Source organism: Nymphalis io, chromosome 19, assembly GCF_905147045.1.
Source record: "Nymphalis io chromosome 19, ilAglIoxx1.1, whole genome shotgun sequence".
NCBI lineage: Eukaryota > Metazoa > Arthropoda > Insecta > Lepidoptera > Nymphalidae > Nymphalis > Nymphalis io.
Genome location: NC_065906.1, coordinates 646,385 through 668,037, shown reverse-complemented (window position 1 = coordinate 668,037; position 21,653 = coordinate 646,385). Strand labels below are relative to the sequence as shown.

General features: G+C 31.2%; 2 protein-coding genes and 1 non-coding gene across 7 annotated transcripts in view; 1 reads left to right on the top strand and 2 right to left on the bottom strand.

Moving 5' to 3' along the window:
* Window positions 1-15,533, bottom strand: part of LOC126776045 (AMP deaminase 2) — a 43,623-nt gene extending 28,090 nt beyond the window's left edge. For 2 of the 5 annotated variants that reach the window (XM_050498301.1, XM_050498305.1), the window contains exon 1: window positions 15,351-15,533. In XM_050498301.1, coding sequence (XP_050354258.1) covers window positions 15,351-15,459 — 109 coding nt within the window. In that variant the 5' untranslated portion in view covers window positions 15,460-15,533. Of the gene's footprint in view, window positions 1-4,673; window positions 4,743-7,702; window positions 7,900-11,361; window positions 11,400-15,350 lie in introns of those variants that run through there. The other 3 variants (XM_050498304.1, XM_050498303.1, XM_050498302.1) reach the window with 3 other exon arrangements.
* Window positions 5,236-5,322, top strand: Trnay-gua (transfer RNA tyrosine (anticodon GUA)). The gene is given in 2 exon segments: window positions 5,236-5,272; window positions 5,287-5,322. It is a non-coding gene; the product is annotated as a tRNA-Tyr (tRNA).
* Window positions 15,534-16,928: 1,395 nt separating the features above from the next.
* On the bottom strand, window positions 16,929-21,448 carry LOC126776058 (uncharacterized). The gene is made up of 2 exons (XM_050498326.1): window positions 21,282-21,448; window positions 16,929-18,927 (listed from the first exon to the last, which is right to left on the bottom strand). Exon 2 carries the CDS (start codon window positions 18,914-18,916, stop codon window positions 17,390-17,392), a length of 1,527 nt encoding a protein of 508 aa, XP_050354283.1. The 5' UTR covers window positions 18,917-18,927; window positions 21,282-21,448; the 3' UTR covers window positions 16,929-17,389.
* Window positions 21,449-21,653: the final 205 nt, after the last annotated feature.

Genomic DNA, 21,653 nt, shown 5'->3' with positions numbered 1-21,653 from the left:
ACTGAATCAATAACGTCGACCGTTTGAGTGTATTGGTGAATTGTTCGCAACTAAACAACAGTTTCTCGTACACGGAAAACTACATCGCGATTACGGCATCGGCGTGGGAAAATCAATATACCATAACAACCGTTTAATATAATTATATATAGCGAGCGATGTTCTGAGGCGGAATAATAGTGTTACCAGTTACTTATATATACAAATAGTCATCTTTAACTGAATATTTCAAAGATTTTTTTGTATAATAATTGATAGCCGGACTAGCAAATGAACCATGACGGTAAGTGGTCAACACCGCCATCACATTGGCTCGGTAGGAATTATTAATCATTCCTTATATCGACAATCCAGCACTAACCTTGAGAACTACGAAGTTGCTTGTAATTACACTGGCTCACCGAGCAGTCAAAGCGGAACATAACAATAATTGAGTATCTAGTTACTCAAAGCCTCACTAAGTATTTTATTAAAGTACAATCGTTATATTTCTAGTGTCCTTAAGTTCAAGGTTGTATGACGACACGATGCAATAGACATCAAATAAGGCGAGAACTTCACCGTTACGGTTGTCTGTGGAAAATTTTTACGTACATATATTTCAAGTAAGCTTTATGACCGATATTTATTGTCTATATACGATAGCGTGACGTAATATATATTATCAATGAAATACTTATCATTTCAATATACCTAAATCATTAAAATTATAATATTCTGTTGTTTATAAAGGCATACCGTAATCAGTATTGAAAATTTTGAGTAAAATTTTTGTTCACTAAAAAAAAAACAGAAAAAACCGGGCAAATGCTCTCGACTCGCGCTCTGTGGGTTCCGTACCACCACACAATACTGAAACATTTTCCAGGTTATTTTAAAATTTAGACTTTTCATAGGTTTTCCTTTAGTTTGATCGTAAAAATTAATTTACTTAATTTTTTTTTTTAATAATTTTTTTAAACAACAGATTTACGGTTTTTGTTTTCTTTTTATTATATTTGTGCTACAAGATATTGCTTCTTGCCAAATTACATGATTCTAAGTCAACGGGAAAATACCCTATAGGTTTGATTCTCTTTGCGAATGTATCGGAAATGCGACATAAACGGCCTTATCTTTTGATTGCGTAGACTTAGACGTTTGATTTTTACAACTCCAAGGGACCGCAGACCTCAGCATTTGGTATTAATTTTATACCTCTACGCGTTCCTGAGAAAGAGGGTCTTGACGGACAGACAGACAGAGGACAACGAAATGATCTTATAATGGTTCCTTTTATCCTTTAGAGGTACGGAACCCTAAAAAAGAGCGGTTAATAAACAGAGATTTTGTTTATTATCTTTGCCTATTCATATACAGACATATATAATGACATTCTCAAAAGTCAAAAGCGAAATAATCTTTACGCAAGTGGACTCTTCATCTCTTTTAAGCAATAAGCAATTTTATAATGTTACAAGATGAACACTAAACCTATCGATTCAGAATATAGATTATATCAAAAATAACCGGCAGGAAATTCATTCATTCCTAACTTAATAGCTTAGTTCTTATGTGGTTACAATTCTTAGCAAAGTCTATGTCGTGTCCTAAATCACTCCGGAATGACTGGGCGCAGCCCGGCGCGCCGCCAGCTTCTGCGTATGAACATTTTATCCACTTTAATAGTATTTGTTCCAATTGAGTTATTAACTCCGTTTCCATACATACGTTAAACGTACAAACTGACAATTTTAGATTATTCAATTAAATACATTGATATCAATCGCTAATAATATATATATCTACATACCATAAAGATTATTCCTTAAACTAATTTATTCAAAACATTATCTACATAATACAAGTACACACGTGTCAAACGTTTATTATTTAATAAAAAACAAATATGCGAACAAACTCGCGGAATGTCGTTCTTGTGAACGAGAAGAGAGTCTAAATATTGAATAATAGATTTTGATATTATGTATCAGAAATTTTATTTTTAGCTTAATAATAGGTATATCATTATTTTAGCAATTATCAGTGTAAAGACTTGGGCATAAATAACTGTACGAAATATGTTTTTTAAACATTCAATGGTGTCTCATTACCCACTTGTTACGAAATTATCTTACACCCAAAAAATTGGTATTGTGAATCAAAAAGCGCTGACGGCATTCTTGCCAGTTGCCGCCATTCCACGCAGCCATGCAGCCCCGGATTTATGCCTAGGACTACCATGACCCCAGTCAGCCGAGGGGCCAGCCAAAATAATACAATTTCTCTCTAACCGTCTAATCTAAAATGTCAACGTACATATGCCTTGCATCTCAAAATCCGGGCCTGGAGGGTAAAGTTTTGTAAAGTACTTTTTATATTAAAACCTTATAATAAATAAATAATCTCCATATATAAATATAAATATAAATAAGCTCCAAACCTTCTCCTCAAATAGGGAGAGGAGGCCTTAGCCCAGCAGTGGGACATTTACAGGCTGTTACTTTACTTTACTTATATTAAATTAAGATTATTGTAACGAGCATTATCGAATCATCAAACAAAATGACAATTTGTTACTAAAATTGCTCTTTTGTTCCTCAAGTTCAACGTATTGCTTATCTTAATTATATACAATTAAATTTCTACCTTTAATCTGTATCATTTAACACACACTAATGAGTCAATTGAAGTCTTTTTATAATCTACATATGTACTTAATTTTGTATTGTGCGATGTTTTATACATATATATTTTTAACATTTAAATTTATTAATCGGCAAATATAAAATAAATGGGACTTTTAATAGTACATATTTAATTTTAAGCGTAATAAAATAAATAACTACATTTTAATTTGCGCTAAGCGAAGCGAAGTTCATTTGACTATTCAAATTTATAAAAAGAATCGTCATAAGGTCCGTTATGAAGTAACAAGATTGTGTGTAACGACATTTTAACCTAGATTTTTTAATTTAATTTAAGCCATTTACTTAAATAATTGAATTATTAGAACGTTAAGAACATACCAATTGAGGTAATTAGTGATTAGACATTATTACATTTGATAGTACGGCTTGGTGCGAGCCTGTTTGGGTAGGTACCGCCCATTCATCTGAAATATACCGCCAAACAGCAATACTGAGTGTAGTTGTATTCCGTTTTCAAGGGTGAGTGAACCAGAGTAATTACAGGCACAAGAAACACGTCTTCGCTCCCAAGGTTTGTGGCGCATTGGTGATGTATGGAATGCCCTATCTATTTTATAGCTAACGTTTTTATAATCTAGCTGCCTATCGCAAATTTGACCCTTCCATTTCAGAATTAAAGTTGGAATTTACAAAAATCGTTTCGCTCTTTATAGCATAAAGAAAATCTATTTATCCGAACATCTTCCTAGACTTAGTACTTTCGGCTGTTGATAGTCAGGAAGCCCTATCTGTCTGTCTAACCGCGATAAACTCGAAAACTACCGTCGGGATCGTCTTACGGTTTTCACCAATGGAGTTATTCATTGAGAGGTTGAGATGTATATATATTTTTTTGTGTAATTGGTTGAAATATGGCGATTAATGTTGAAGATGTCGCAAAAAGTCATACCGACTGGGAGATGCACTGGCTTGCGCCATGTAAACCATTAGAGCTATGTACAATATTGCGTTTTATATAGACACTTATTTAACACATTCAAAGCCGGGATGGGTAGCTTGTATTCCATATACACATACACAAAGATTAATTCAATCCGGCTATAATTACATCATACTCTTAGGTAAATTGTAAATAAGTTGATTTTTTATTTAACGACCAAGTATTATTTAACTCATAACTTATACATTTTTACAGTTTTCACAAATTTAACTCAAAACAAGCCCTCCAGCATTTTTCACTACCGGTAACAGAAGCGATGAACATTTTTCAAAAAAAAAAGTCAAGAGATTTAAATCGGAAAGAAAAGGGCATTCATGGTTTTCACAAAGATCTCCAAGTCTATTTTAAGACGGTTTCTTAGCCGGAGGGTGTGACGCAATGTTTTATCATTCACCCAGGCCACGGCCCAAAGCAAGGTTAACAGTGATAAGAGGTCAACCCGCGAATGTAAGCACTACAATAATATAAACTTATAAGCAACTATATTGTTCTCCTTTATTCTATGCAGCGTAATATATCCGGTAATATATTATTATATATTTCATAACATTTCATTATATTTTTTAAAGTATATTGTAATAAAAAACAATTACGAACAGTATGTCTTAGTTAAATCATGTATTTATTTTTAATTTAAATGTTCAATTAAAAATATATTATTGTTTATCTATACTTAATTCGAATTTAGATTTTAGAATTTATTTCTTGTTATATTTTTATAGAGTGAAATTGAAAGAATGTTGTGTTCACCCAAGGACCCAATATTAAGATGCCGTAAGTGTTTATAAACACTATTAAAATTACAAGAATGTGTCCTGTTAATGACGTGACCAATTACCGATTTCACATTTGCTCGCAACATTAAAATATTTGTTATTTAGCACGAACACTCATTCTGCATTCAAACAGCTGTTTAGTTGCGTATCAATCGCGTTTCAAATCATTATAAATAAAATCCTTTAAAAAAAAGTTAGGATCTTATGCAAAATTGTCACAGTTAAATTAAAAAAATAAATGTTTAAAAATCGAATACGAATTATTACATGCCACGCGGCTTGCGGATTGCAACGCAGTAATGGCCGCTATGTGCGCAACGGCTGAGGTTCGCGAACTGACTGGAGGAACGAAGAGTGAGGAGTGAGTGTACCGTAGTCTAGCGACACCCGACCACCGAGGGCCTAGCACGTCGTCATACAGACCACACGAGTCGCCTCTCGATACAACTTGACCTATCACTTACTAAGCGAAATTATTAATCTTTTTTTTTTTGTGCAATAATTGGGTATTTAAAGGTTTAAAAGTTTGATTTAAAATTTATTATATTTAGGAAATTTATAAATTTTAATTAAACATATGTTATGAGTTAATTCATAAAGTTTAATAACTAAAAATCGCGAGAGAATTAGAAGTACTTGAATTTCTTTTACCCCATTAAATTCATTTAAATATCTCATTTGCAAAATACGAAATATAAATATGATGTAACTTAACTTAGGTAGGTAGTGCGAAATAATTAATACACATAACATTACTTTCTAAATACGTCATCATCCTATATGCGGTCTTACCTTGAAGTAGTTGAAACTTTCGTAAATCTTCTATATACCTTCGATAGCTCAGTTGGTAGAGCGGTGGACTGTAGACGTAATCGCTGATATCCATAGGTCGCTGGTTCAAATCCGGCTCGAAGGAGTATTTTTTACTTTTTATAATCATTATTCTAAATAACATTTAAAATTGTGCATATTTTTTTGTTATTTACAAACAAACATCGTCCGTTGATAAAATGTGATTGTCACGCAAACCAGTTGCCGCAGAAATATGATTACAGCGTCGATGGTCATTGATTCAAAATCCGCTTTTAACGGATGTTTGTGTTGGCTATAAAGTTTTGTTTAAATCTGGGTGCTGTTATGTTTCTCTCCGCCACACATCGGGTCTCATAACTCATACCAGGATATTATTAAAATATTTTATAGCTCCTCTTTATCCAGGTGGCCCAGTGGTCTTAACTTAACCGAAAACTGTGAGTTTAAATTCGGGTAAGCACTACGGAAAATAATATTTATATTCTTAATATTTGTTAATATATTACCTCAGGCATTAAAGAGAATTGTAAACTAAGCGTGGTGGAATGAGCTTCTAATGTTTCAGGTTGCGGAATAAGGAAGTTCCGATTTATATAGAACTAGATTTTTCCCGCGTGTATCGTGGGGTTCTAGTTTGTTTCATAGCAAATTGAAAGCGTGAAAGCGACACACAAAATTACTTTCGCGTTTATAATATTATATAGATTGTGTGTGCGCTCTTATAATCAATTCAGATAAATGACTTACAATGTAACGCATTATTAAACGATAAGATTGCAGTGGAATCGTATTTGATGTGGTCCACATCTTGCATCTGAATCATGAATCTCATTCCACGCAATCGATCGAACTGAATACACTAAATTATTCGTTTAATAATGAATTAAATAAAAGTTTAGTAACAAAAACTTTTATAACTTGATAACGGTTTATTTCGTCACAATATTAACATTTGACGAGGAATGCACAAACTACGTATAAATTATTTTGAAACCAATTAAAAGGAAAATTATTAAAATCTTTCAGATGGCGCTACTCGATGCTTTAATGTCGAATTAATATTTTTTTTATATATAAAAGAATGACTAACTGATATTAACGCACAGCCCAAACTACTGGGGCATACGAAAATACGTGAAATTTGCATGCGGGTTTCCTTTTACACGGTTGGCACTAAGGAAAAATTTTTGAAAATTTAAACAATAAGGTTGGAAGAGGCTGGTAGTTTGTATGAAAATCCTTACTTTTTGAAGAAAGGACTATTGTAATTGGTTTTTAGCAATATGAATTATTGAAAAGCTTGGACATTGGAGTAATAGTGCAAAAAGTTTCATCAAAAATATTCCACCCCGTCTTATTGTCTCTACTGGTGACAGGAGGTTCATTTTTCGCCCAGAGAATCAAAATTGCGATTCAAAGGGAAATGCTGCTAGCGTTCTTGGCACCATCCCACGCGGTCACGATTTGTACAGTAACTATTTTTAATTTTAATTTTATTTGTATTTATTTTTATTTTTTTTTATAGAATAGGAAGGTGGACGAGCATATGGGCCACCTGATGGTAAGTGGTCACCAAACGCCCTTAGACATTGGCATTGTAAGAAATGTCAACCATCGCTTATAGCCAATGCGCCGCCAACCTTGGGAACTAAGATTTTATGTCCCTTGTGCCTGTAATTACACTGGCTCACTCAGCCTTCAAACCGGAACACAACAATATCAAGTATCGCTGTTTTGCGGTAGAATATCTGATGAGTGGGTGGTACCTACCCAGACGGGCTTGCACAAAGCCCTACCACCAGTAAATTTTATTAGTTATTTAGTTATTATTAATTATTATTAATTATTTAGGGCCATTATGGGTAAATTTAAACATAATTGGACAAGATTGCTTTTGTTCCTTTACCAAACTATATCATGTAATTTTCTTTATAAGAAACAGTTTCCGCCCGCGTGTTAAAGTTACCCGTGTTTATCTGTACAGTTGAAAAATATATGCAATGTTTTATTATTATTTGATTACTTAATAACATGGGATATTTCATTTGACACATGTTGCTTGCATGTATTTATCATCTGTTATTCAATCATCATCAGATTTTAACAATTAAAAGAATTTACTTATGATTTTTTGTTTCTTTCAATTTATGAATCTGGTCTGGCTATGTACACTTGTAATTGAGATGCATATAAGATATATTGTTATTGTTATATAAATTCATTTGTTAATTCTTTATGTATGTTGTAAGTGTGCTTTTACAAATAAATGAATAAAAGAATCACGTAGTTTGAACAGTGGGCCATATTGGCTCTTATTCCAAAATATGTTTGATAAAATAACATTTAAATGTGAAAAACGAGTAAAGTTAAATATATAACAGATATAATTATGTTAGCACATAAGTGTTACCAGTTTCGGTCACTAATAAGAACTTATTAGTGATCGAAGGTTACCAGAAACAAAAAATATTGCTGTAACTTACCACCATCATCGAAAAAGGAGTCTGTTATGATGAGCGGTGACCGCGACCCGTCGTGGAGCCCTCTTGACGACATACTCGGTACTTGAGACGGTTTTATTAAATCACATCACATATGAAGTTAACTAGTCTTTATCATTTATTGGACACGTATTTTTTATAAAACTTGGTTAGAACGATTTTAACATTATTAATGAAAGCTAAATGTAGTAAATAATATATAATATAACAATAGCCAGTAAGAAAGAGGTCTTAGCCAGTTTTTTTTTAATAATAGCGAAGAATAACAGTTTATATTTGTCTCAATGTATGCAAAGGACTCTCTTCTTAATTCGAAGGTTGATACACACGTGTGAATGAAATGCATACGACAAATGCGTATCATATATATATATATATATATATATATATATATATATATATATATATATATTAATTTTTAATAAATTATTTTTAATATATTAATTTACTAAATTAATTTTTAATATATCACTCTATAATATTAATTTTAATTTTCCAAGAAGTCAATTCTTTTTATTTTGAGCAGTGAGCTATGATATTGCAATTATTGAAATATATATTGTAATAAATAAAATCGTTTCATTTTATAAAAAAAAACGGATAGCTGTCCCAGGATATTTATGTCAGTATACATCAACTATATCAACTTCATACATCAAAATAATCATATTTCAAATTGACTGCTTTTTTAGAATTATGTATATACCTGTATGTATGTATATATGCCAATAGTTCTGGCTTGTCTTCTTTGGCAAGTCCCCAAAAAAAACTAAACATCATTTTTATTTTTATCCGTCTCTGTTTGTCCGCGGTAATATTCAAAAAGGATAAAAATTACAAATGTATTACCTATATATAATAATATAGTGTCCAAAGCCACCGTTTAGTTTTTATTTCACACAAATTAGTTGAGCCTTTCGCAAGATACTTAAAATTTAGGTAAATATTTAATCAGTATAATGAAAAAATCTGCAGGGCGATGCACTACTGGTTGTAAATAAAATCGTGACGTCGAAAATAAGATTTATAATCAACAAGTGACATACACACACCAGAACTTTCAGTATTCTATACATTTCCAAAATACAAACGAATTTCTGCAACTTCACCACGTGGTTGCAACGTTGAGTAAACAGAAGTGTTATTGCTCTCAAAATGGACGACCTTCGTTTATTTATATCACGATTCGCACCCGACATCGACTCACACGCATTAATCTTCAAAAAATCTTCAAATATTGAATCAACTTTAAATATGCTACTTAAAATACACTATACGACATGAAGGTAAACGAACTTTTGGTTTAATTTTACTTTCAAATAACTAACATTCAACCGTCATGCAAAGCATTATGGAAGCGATGTTCACGGTGTTGTCGAAGCATTCGAAACGTTTATGAGATTATTAGAGTGAAACAATGTTGCCATCGTTATAGTTAAGAGATATCAACTGTTTTAATATGTAACCAAATAACTAGAACATCACGAAGCCAACAAAAAGCCAATTAGCGAACCAATATCTCTTCAAATTGTCACGCGATTGTTAGTTGGTAGCTGTCATAGATTCCACATGCGCTATGAATCATTACAGTATTGAGCCAAGTTGATTCGGTGTAGCATTCCTTCCCTTCAACGTGACATTTATCCCAGGCGTATAAGATAATCGACGAGACATTTCACGATTAATATGTTAGTCATTTGTAATGCTTTTATTCTGACAACAGCTGGCGCTAACTATTTAGCTGACACATTGGATGTTACTAACATGTCGTTTAAGCTGTAGTCCAGGCTTAGTTAATTTTGTTTGTCTAAATCAAACACTTACGTGAAAAAATATGATTTAGGATATTAATTGCAATATATATGGATATTATAAGTGGCTATTAACTGTCAAAAACCAAAACAAATTATATTGGTGAGGTCCTCCTGAACAATTTCGACTACGACAACCATTCCAAAGGAAGAAATGTGTGTTGTTCAAGTGTGCAACTAGGACACAGAGGTGCAATCTCTTTTCCCTAAATTTGGGATCCGATGGGATGGCAAGCCCAACACCTCCGGAAAAGAGTTCTAGCGCTGACAGAAATGCTGCAATTCTTTGACCAACCCCGACCAGGAGCAATGAGCTCAGTATCTGGGGTTTTACAGCTTTACAAGTTAAGTCCAGCTTAGTCTATAGCTAATAGCAAACATGTACCAAAACTTCAGGATGTGCCGAAAGAGAAAAAAGTATAACAAAAATTGATTGTGTCGAACGACATAGTGAGTAATAAACAGGACCTTTGGCTATTCTTATACAGGAATAGATAGATTTTAAGAAATAAATTTTAAAAATAATTGATGCTTTTATTTTAGAATAAATTAAATTATTACGGATTAATAATAAATTAATATATGACGTCTTGTATGTATTATTTCCTTTTTCATATTTCACATGATATAAGTTTGGTTTATATACATTTTTACACTTGTTAGTTTTTTTTTTTTTTAATTACCATACATTTAATTTTACTGTTTTATCTCTTTTATATATATGTTCACTTCCAGATTAATTATTTGTGGAAACTGTATTGGCATGTGTGTTATTTAAGGTTTATAAGTTTTATGTAATATAAAATATGCTGTTTGTTTCACTTACTTACAAATAAACAAATAAACAAATTATACATACGTATTGTACATACATAGAGATTGAGAGCATCAACGAGTGAGTACAACATTTCAGCTTTTTTTTTATAAAAATAGACGCTGACATTTTATTCCTATGATATTTTAATATAATATCCTTAACATACAACGGTTCTTTGACATGTATATATTTTGACACATGAAATGTTGTCTAAGACATTATAATACAAGACGCAAGTAAAAAAAAAAAAATTTAAAAATCGATACATGTATTCAAATTGTATACTTGTTTTCGATATCATGATTTTATCTATAGCATTTTATTTGTAAATAAGTGTATGGAGATAAACGAAGAGTACATAAAGCTATTTTCAATATCTTCTGATGCCAGACGCCCACGCATTTGCGCCATCGATAGCAGAGTCAAAGACCTATAAATTATATTGTTAAAACAATGTTTTGTATATTTAATGTGTTAACAGAAACATATAGCGACAATCTCAGGTATACCATACCAAAGTTTACGGTTTACGCAAACACAGAACTAATCATTTCATCCATAACTAACTGTTTATAAATAATATGCAGCGTTATATTATCGTTAAATGCTGATTCAGATATATGAATTGCACAATAATTGTATTGTTAAAAATTTATATATTTATGTTCTAAAACTGCATTAATCTTATTAGATTAGATTGATATATTTTTTTTAATGAATACAGACGTGTACTGTTTGTATATCGCCGTTATAGACTCCGTAGTGTGCTAGATGAGATTCCTATAATTCGATGATGTAACAGCTCACTGCAACCGCAAATAGGCACTAACTTATTTTCAGTCGTAATATAAATCAGATGACAAATCGTTAACAACTGGAAATATATATGCAGATATTCCAGAACGTGACGCGGGAACTGGCACTGGCACTTCTAAAATCAACGCTAAAATCGTTAAACCACAGCGAAAACTATTTCAGTGATATTAAAATGAAGGTACATTTCTTATTTTTACCGATTTTAATCTTTTGTAGAGACCGTTGTTGCGCGAATGTTTTGCGGAACACTGAGCGAAGCGCTAGCTGGCAACGACACAAATACGACACGCTTTGTGTTCAACACAATCAAGAGTCATCATGACGGCATTACCGATCAATCAACCTTGACAGGTGGTCCGCATTTTGTGAATGATAAGCGCGAATATTTATTTATAACAAAATATAAACATAAATTCTCAATTTATGCAATATTTCTATTTTCAGCAGCAACATAGCTCGTTTAATTTCCGGCTTACAGATATGAATGTAGAAAATATCCAAGATTGATCAGACATCATTTTGTATTTAAAATAATTATAGATTAGGTTATCGATTGTTTTTTAAGCAATAATTTTTATCGCTTAATAGATTTTTTAATAATAATTTTTATAGAATAGGAAGGCGGACGAGCATATGGGCCACCTGATGGGAAGTTGTCACCAAACGCCCTTAGACATTGGCATTGTAAGAAATGTTAACCATCGCTTATACAGCCAATGCGCCACCAACCTTGGGAACTAAGATTTTATGTCCCTTGTGCCTGTAATTACACTGGCTCACTCACCCTTCAAACCGGAACACAACAATAACAAGTTCTGCTGTTTTGCGGTAGAATATCTGATGAGTGGGTGGTACCTACCCAGACGAGCTTGCACAAAGCTCATATACATTAAATTTGTTGATTTCTAGGATTGTTTTATATAGTAGTTATTATTGTATATAAAATTATATAAAATAGACTGAATGATTAATATCTAGGTATATATATCTTGTTCTATTTTACCGTAAAACGGATACTTTTATGCAAAATATATTTAAAGATTTTATATATTCTATTCGCCACATCTAATTTTAGCCGCGATCAATCGATTGTGCCTTTTTATATTATATCGTATATCTAATATAATACTTTAAAGAAAGCAACAATGTTGACATGGTAACGCGGATCAGATAACGAACGAAGCATAAGCACAACTTGCTATGTATACCCATAACTAAACAGCCAACAAGTCTTTAAAAACTCATGAACAATCGCCCCACATACCGCCCCCCCCCCACTGTTCCTCTGAGGGAAACGCGTACCCGCGTAATGCGTTTTCTAGCGTTAAAAAAAATGGTGGAACAACCTTAATCTCTCTCCGAATTCGAGGGCTGTTTCTTTACTTGTGACAAAAAAGTCCATTGCCATTGATAAATATTTCATTAGTACGTGTATAATAGCGTAAATTACTACTCGATAGAGATAGATGGCGTTGGTTGAATCTGTCACTCCTGAATGTCATTCCTGAATCGCGCAGTCTTGATTTTCCTTGGCATATATAGTGCGGAAGTGCTTAAATAAATTTTAGATATATAAACATTTGGAAGAACTTCTTTTGTCTCATTTACCGTTTATGATTTTCCAATATTATATCGGTGTAAACAGTATACGTGAGTCAAATTCGATGACACTACACATCCGATTTATTTTTAAACTTCTTCCAAGATCCAACCAACCCATAGAGATCAAATAAAAAAAAATTACTACTATTTTGGTTACGTCATTTTGCTGTTTATATTGTCAAACTACGAGCAGTAGAATATTTTTTTTTTCCTTTAATACTACCAAGATTTTAATTTTTGTATTATGATAACATATATAAATTTGGAAATGACAAGACTTAATGATTTTAGCACCTCTGTAACTATGTCGATTGATAATGTTATCTTTTATCTACATCAAGGCGATCATAATAATTTATAACGAATTATACTTGACTATATTATTAGACCGCTTGCCTTTTTGTATAAAAATAGCCGAGAATATCTTACATTCCTAAAAAAATCACGAACAATACGGAATGGTAAATACTTATAATATACATAGTTTTAGAGTTTCAATCGTTGTAATAAAATTCTTGATGTTGCTGTTGATTTTTAGTATATTATACATCCTTTATCACCAACATTATTACATTTGTAATAGCTTGGAACAAAATAATATTCATACTAACAAAAATGTTATAACGGTTTCCCGCAAGTTTATTGATAAAGTAAGTAAGATAAGTTTGAACTGCAAGGTATTATCGCATTAAATATTTATTTTTAAAACAAAAATATATAGATATTAATTATAAAATTACAAACATTATTATATAAGGCTGTTTATTTTCAGCTGCTGCTAGCTCAGGTGTTATGAACTGAATCCACTTTTAAAAACGTTTTTCATTCGTCATTATTGTCTGCGTTGAAGTCGTTTACGAGCCTTATTTTTGAATTTGGAATTTTAAGAAGGAAAATTATAAGACCGAAAATACACTGATAATATTGGATGACGTCTGTGTAGCATTGTTGCCATGATGAACTCACACTCAAATATAATGCCGTAAACAGTTATTTAAACCCTAATCATTATTTTATAGTAATTACATAGCTTAAATATGAAATTAATTTGAAAGTTGAAGTCAAATATACGATAACGATTTTTAAAACAATGTTGCTGTGACATATTTTTTGTTTGTGAACAATCATGACAAAGAAAAACAAGAAAGACCCTTTATATAAGAAAACTTTGCGAAGCAACGTTAAAGGTACACTTCTTGATATAATCGCTTTACACCTACATACATTTTTGGTACTTCTTTACCAAATAAAGTTAAGGTTCTTTATTAAATTTTATAACTTTATAGTGTATATATTTACTTATTGTTAATCGTACTATAAAAAAAACTTTTTTTATCGACTTTATGTTACCATTCCAGGATACCATACCAGGAATTGTGTCCAGTAATATTTAATTAGTTTGTATTACAAAATTTAATTTTATCAGTAACATTTACTCACGAAACTGACAGAAGTTATTAATCGGCTTATTTTGTATGAGGAGAAGGTTCTCCTCAAAAACCTTCTCCTCAAAAAGAGGAGAGGAGGCCTTTAGCCCAGCAGTGGGACATTCACAGGCTGTTACGGTTACGGTTACGGTTATTTTGTATACGTTTCTCGATAGCTTTGGCCCTTGTAAGCTGATTTTGAATTTTTGATCAATTACAGCTCGAACAGCTGATCCATGTTTTAAAAATGTGGTTCCGTATATATATTACTGAACATATTAACCTATTTTAAAACCATTTTGTTTATCAAACCCTTATTATTATATAAAATTTTTATTAATACTTTATTGAATTTTACCACGTAAATTGAAAACAAAAAATTATGTTTCTCGAAACGGTTTTGTTCTAATTAAGCAGCGCATTTAGAAGATCCTATAGATAAAAAAGGTGTTTGCCACAGGCAGAGTTAGGCCTTCGGTTGAGATATGAAGATCGATCCTAAATGTAACTGAATAGACCTATTGTAAATATTTTGCTTTCTGACATACTCTTCAAAAACAATAATATAATAACATGATATTTTAAAATATTATTTAATAGGGTACAATGTACATATATGATTTTATCAGCTGTTTTAATAGTCATTTCTTGCCGTTACTAACCTATTGTTAAAAAAAAACTTTTTTATTTTTTTATTTTATTGATTTTAGCCAGACGCTCTAATGGTGTGAGTCGTAACCGTTAGGTTAGTCACCTCTTTGGTCAGCTGTTGTAGCCGTATTGATTTTATAACACTGTTTACAAAAAAGACTCGGAGAACGTGATAACTTCATCATTAGATTTTTTTGCATTATTACAATCAAAATAAAGCTTGCAAATACAATATGTACCGTACTTATGTTGTAAAATAAAATAAATAAAACATTATTTATACTCATCAAACAGTACTATAAATAATGTTTTATTATAAAGAGCAGAAACTAATTATTTTAACTGTTACTAAATGTCTTTACAAATGGTTGTTAAGCAGATAAAACTATTTTATACACAATAATAAAGAGCTTAACACGTACATATAAATTGAACAAACTACGTTTAATCAACATGACAGTAGTTAGAATCGAGACATATCTGTGAATATAATCGTGTTTACTAACCTATTCTTTTGCTGAGATGTGGTGTGCTTCCCTCATTTTCTTCCTCTTCAACATCTACATCAAAAGAAAACGGAAAATTCTTTGTAGAGCCGACAAACCCGGCGGCCATACTATAAAAATTCACGCGCGCACATAAAAACAACCGCTCGTGGAGAGATACATTCGCTACTGGGTAAGTAAGGCCGTGTAGCAGTGCGGACACGCGAGGCGCGGCGCAGGTCGCATTAAAGGATTCGAATGTTATGTGTATGTGATCGCATTAATGGAAAAAATTGTGCATTATTTACATGTAAACATTTTTTGTTTTTGAAAAACAATATTTAATATGGATATAGTATAATATAGCTCTATTGCTATTTGAAAACAATTTTGAAAATGCACTTATTTTTTTTTTGAAAACTTTTTATGGCAATATCTTCTAAATTAATTAATCAGTTTTGAGAGCATTTAACGCGGTTTTTCAATTACTAAAAAACAAGTTAAGAATCAACCGATTTTGACTCTCGGCATTTGACGTTGTTTTTTGAGGAATAAAACTAATTAGATTTTGGAGTCAGTCTATTACCGACCGTTTTCTCATCTACACTTATTCCAGGCTTAAGGAGAACCATCCGGCCCTGTCAGTTCTAAGACCTAATACAGTGATTGCATTTTGTTTGATAGATATTTGATTAGGTACCACTATGTAGATCGTGAAACTGGAAATAAAAACGTGCAGACATATAAAAATACTTATATAATACGATAAGTTATTGTTTATGTGATAATTTACGCATATAAATTTAAGTGTGTAGATATAATCATTTACAGTAACAGCCTGTGAATGTCCGACTGCTGGGCTAAGGCATCCTCTCCCTTTTTGAGGAGGTTTGTAGCTTATTCCACCACGCTGCTCCAATGCGGGTTAGTTTAATCATTTAAACAACATAAATATTCGACACTATATAGCCTGTTTTTAAAGGAATAATAGCAACGCCTATTTTAAGGAAATTGCTAACATTCCTATATATCCCTCCAATTAAGCTTAAAGCTTGTGCTGCAAGTGGCGACTGCCTAGGGGGTTAGGTAAGGTTAGGTAACGAACTTGCGAGTTTTTACATCACCGTTGTGCTATCACCAATTTTTACTATCTATAAAAAGCAAAATACCTATTATATTAAATATAATAGACCCTTACATACAATCCTTAATACAATAATCCTACTAAATGTAAATACATACACTTTCAGCTATATACATATAATAGGTGCATCCACCAAGCTTGGAGCAGCGTGGTGGCATTAACTCCAAGCCTGCTCAAAGAAATATATTTAAGATTTCCTCAAATAAGTTAAAATCTACTCAATTTCTCAATCTGAAAACTAATATTTGCCTTAACCTGGTAACATATAAGTTAATAGATTAAATTAAAGACTCCAATGTATATATTATCATTTAATTTGTACAAAATTATTATTGAATAGGTGAGACCGTGTTTAACACGTTAATACAAACATCCATAAAATAACGTTAATAATATTTCGAAATGAAGCAAATAACATATAATTCTATTTATTAATAAACAAAGAGATTCTTTATTTTACCTCCGCTTTACATTGATCAGTTACTTTAAATAATTAGAATTTGAATGGTTATAAGTAAACGTAATTTAAATATTGTAATTAATAAGCTTAAGTAAATATTGTCCTAAGCTTACGGATGTCCAACATTGTGAACTAGCACATTATCTAGATTCTTTAATAATTTGATTGGTCGGTCGATATGCGACGAATGAGCGGTCTACATTTAGTCCGATCGGTAAATCTGACTTTGATCAGAGTTATCTTTCAGTAACCAACGATTAATATATTTAAATAATCATATTCGTTTATAAATTTAGTTGTAGCTTATGTTTTGTGTTAGAAAAACCCAATAACTTTTTTTTTTGACCCGACCTGGAATTTAACACAAAACCTCCGGGTCTGCGGCCTTACATCTAACCATTAGACCAACGAGGCAGTCCTATATTATATATAATCAATATACTGTATGAAATGCGATTATTTAAGAATATATTTCAACTCGTTCAGAATTTCCTCACAATCTAATAAGGAATATGAAAGATTTCTTACAGAAAGAAAGTCTTCATACATTTTACGTCCAAGTTCCTTATATGTTTCTAAATTGTTTCCAGATTTCACCCATCGCGCATTCCATATCCCCCCATTCGAAGTAAGTTTCTCGACAAAAACTGCAATTACAACTGCTAACTCGTAATTGTTTTCACATGAGAGATATTTAAACTGTTTCCTGTCAATAACTCGTGCCCAGTGAAAAGTGCGTTGGCGTGCTGACTCGAACATATACTTTTTAAAGAAATCATTAACTTTATTCCACGAAGACGCTGTCTCCGTTGTACATAACGATTCAAATACCGTACTGAAACAAGATGTTCTAGAAGCGATTTCTTGTAGCATATTTATAATTTCCATTCCATAATAAGATAAATGAGACAATACAGTAACTCTAAGCATATTTGTGACACCACCGGTGTTAGATAGCTCAGAAAGATGGGTTTCATTTCTGGCCCTGTAGTTAAGCATAAATGAGTTTATAACTAATTTTGCAAACATTATTTGCGTTTTGCGCTCAAGTCGTCTAAAAGTTTTAAAACTTTTTGTCACGCAAGCGTTACTCGGAGGAGAATAGTTAATACGATCCGTGCTAAATGCGACAGTTCTAGGGAATGTATTGAGAAACATTTTGATGACATGTTGATACGACTTTGCGACCGTTCTCATTAGACTTAAGGCAGCAAAACCAAAGAAATATTTTAAGTATATTCTTGCAGCTACATCATCCCATTGGTCGAGAAGTTTATTACAAGATATGCAAAAGGCAGCATTCTCCGCTGCGCCATATTCAATATTTTCAATACAAATTGGCTGTCTGTTAACAGCTTTTTTCCTAAACCACACCAAGGTTTTAAGTGGTGACGACTCAATATCATCACTTGTATTTTCATTCGTGTCATTATTTTCATTTACTGTCGATTTTTTGTCATCAACTATATCATTTTCTTGGACATGTGTACCAGACGTATCACAATCACTACATTTTTCGTTTTCCTTATTAAAGTCATTGATAGAACTGCTCTCTGATGTTTTTGTTTCATTGTTCTGTATATTGTTATTTCTTTCAAGCTGATCATCTTTTGGTTTCTGTTGTTGAGTAAGAATATTTTTTATTTCCATCTTTAATTTGTCTTCCGGTGTCAAAAAGAATAGATTTCCGTTATCACTGTAATGATTTTTATGCCAAATTACGTCTTCTGTACCTAATGAATACGGTATTATTGCAATAACTGCAAAAATAATGTCCCTAGCATTTAAGCCTTTTTGAACTTTGCCAGATAAATAAAAATTGAGGAATCTATTTATGATAACTTTCTGAATAGTTGTATCTTTAACTATGGCCGGAAAATCATCTTCTAATGATATTCGAATACACATTTCGTCACTCCATTCCTCTGTTGTCTCGTTGTCGAGCAGTCGAAACAGTTTATCACTTTCAATATTATTAACCATAGTTTCAAAATCTGTAATACAATAGAATATAATATGATTAACACAAAATTCGTATTTTTAATTCCATATAAATGTTGAAGTTGATGAAAAATAAAGTAACAGCCAAATGCCCCTACTAATGAGCCTTCTTCTCTTTTGAGGGGTTTGGAACTTATTCCACTACATTTCACCATTACGAGTTGATATTTATGAAGGATAATTAATTGAATTATTCATTATTCTTCATAAATATCAACAATTCAATTCATTATCCTTCAAATTATATATCATATTCCTTCAAATTCTGTTATTTATTTCTATCATACCACGAAATAGTTTATAATAATGTCTTTGTAAACTTTTGCCACTTTTAGTTTTTTATATTCAGAAAATATATAACCAAGAGTAATTCAACTGTGTAAACCCTATTCCAATCGAAGGAGTAAAGAAAAATAAACTTTAGATTTACATTTATACGATTTGCCCATACATACACACACATACAGCATTGATTAATATTACTTTATTTATAATACAACACTATTCGACTGAAATTCTTATATCTAATTTAATTTTAGTTAAAGTTTCTATACCAACTTCGCCGACATTTAAGACGCTACTTTTTCACGAATCCATAATAAAATCATAGATTCTTCAAGATCTCGACCAATTATTTCGCGTCAATTAAATGTCAATGTTGTTTATTTGTCTTTATTTCTCTTGTGGTCGCAATAGACTTTAATTACTGTACGAGCTATATAAGACTCATAGAAATGAGAGGTCTATGAGTCGGCGAGATAAGTTTAGCTATTTTTATAAATTAATATTTCTATGTTTGTCTCGCATTTGCTAAGCCATTCTGTACGAGTTAAAAATTTGTACAGTTTCTGATATATATGAACATGCAACGTACGTATGTGCGTTTTTGAAATTATTAACTTTATATAACTCCCTAGACTAAAGTTCATGTCAAAAAAATAACAATAGCAGAGCGAAGTTTGAAAATTGATCGTAACACTACTAACATGTCTAGAAACCACATTGACCACCCACAACCATGAGTCATTGGGTCTGTGCCTGAACTCTCTCTAGGATTGCTGTCTCATCGGATTATTTAATTTTAATTGCAGTATCAGGTACTCTGCAGTTTTTGTTTTTTTTAAATTATGGACAATAAATGTTAACAATATTTAATGTATAATTACATTTTATTGTTTGTAAAATCAATTATTTATTGACTTTGACTAATTTCCAATATAAATATTTTTATAATATATTATATTAACTAACATATTTTATAAACACAAAAATGTTTTAAAAATTATTCAAAACTTAATTACTTAATGCACAATTTATATTTTATCAAGTATTGAAATTAAATCATTTCAAATTAATAACAGATACTTTTGCTAATCTGATATATATTACAAAATGTTTAGTTAAAAAAAAAACTTGAAAGATTATATTATTAAAGTTTGCACTAATATTTTCATACAAGCATTATATGATAAAAAATGTTATATTAGTTTAAAATAAGTTCGTTTTAATTTCTTATGTTCACCTTAAATTAAAATTTGTATGTAATTATAGACGCAACACAAAACAATACTATGCTCAAGCTATTTTGTAGATATTCAAGTACTTAAATTTTTGCCTTCATTGTATATGTTCTTGAAAACAGAATGTTAAAAATGAAGTAAGCATATGGTACATTTAAAATTCATTTTTAGTTCAAATTATAGAATAAACCAGAAGCCACATTAGTATTTCTTGGGCATTGTCTAAAAACAAAAGATAAATCCGGCCCTGAATATTTACATCTTTTTGTTTAATTACTATGAGTTCACAATATTTACAATAATAATTAACATTTTCAATTACTTTTTCAGATCATTTGTGGGAGGGCTTTGTGCACGCTATAATATTCTATGACAAAACAACAGTACTTGGTATTGTTGTGTTACAGTTTGAAGGGTGAGTGAGCCAGTGTAATTATAGGCACAAGGGACATAACATCTTAGTTCCCAAGGATAGTGCCGCATTGTCAACGTAAGCGACGGTTAACATTTCTAACAATGTTACTATTGATGGTATGACCACTTACCAGTAGGTGGCCATTTGCTCGTCCAGTATAAAAAACAGATTATCATAAGATTCTACTGTAACAATTATATATGTATTTTTATATATATATAATTATTATATATAAATATATATATATATATATATTTATTTATTATTATTATATATAATTATATATATATATATATTAGCTAGTTACAGAATTACTAAGAGATCTAAAGTATTACAAACTTCATATTATTTTTTGTGGTAATAAAAACAAAACAATATACTGTTACTTAAAACAAAAATAAATTACACTTACCTTTTTAAATTATTTGACCTAATAATATAATCTGCTATCATCAATCATCATAAATAGTCTAAAAAACACATTTGTGCACACTTATAACGCACAGCGAATTATACCTCAATTATTTATATTTAAGTTATTTCTGCTTGTGGCTTGTTTTAATCAATTTCAATAAATTCATCAAATATTCAATCATTCAATACATTTTATTATTTGACTTTTCGACTATGGAAAATCCCAATCAAAGACAATAAAATAAGGATAGACAATTAATACTAAGTGTTTTCATTTCTATACACAAATTTCGTTGAATAAACATTGTTAAGAATAAAAAGTGCTAAAAAACTGAAAAAAATACATTTTAATAAGAAGTATGCGATTTTA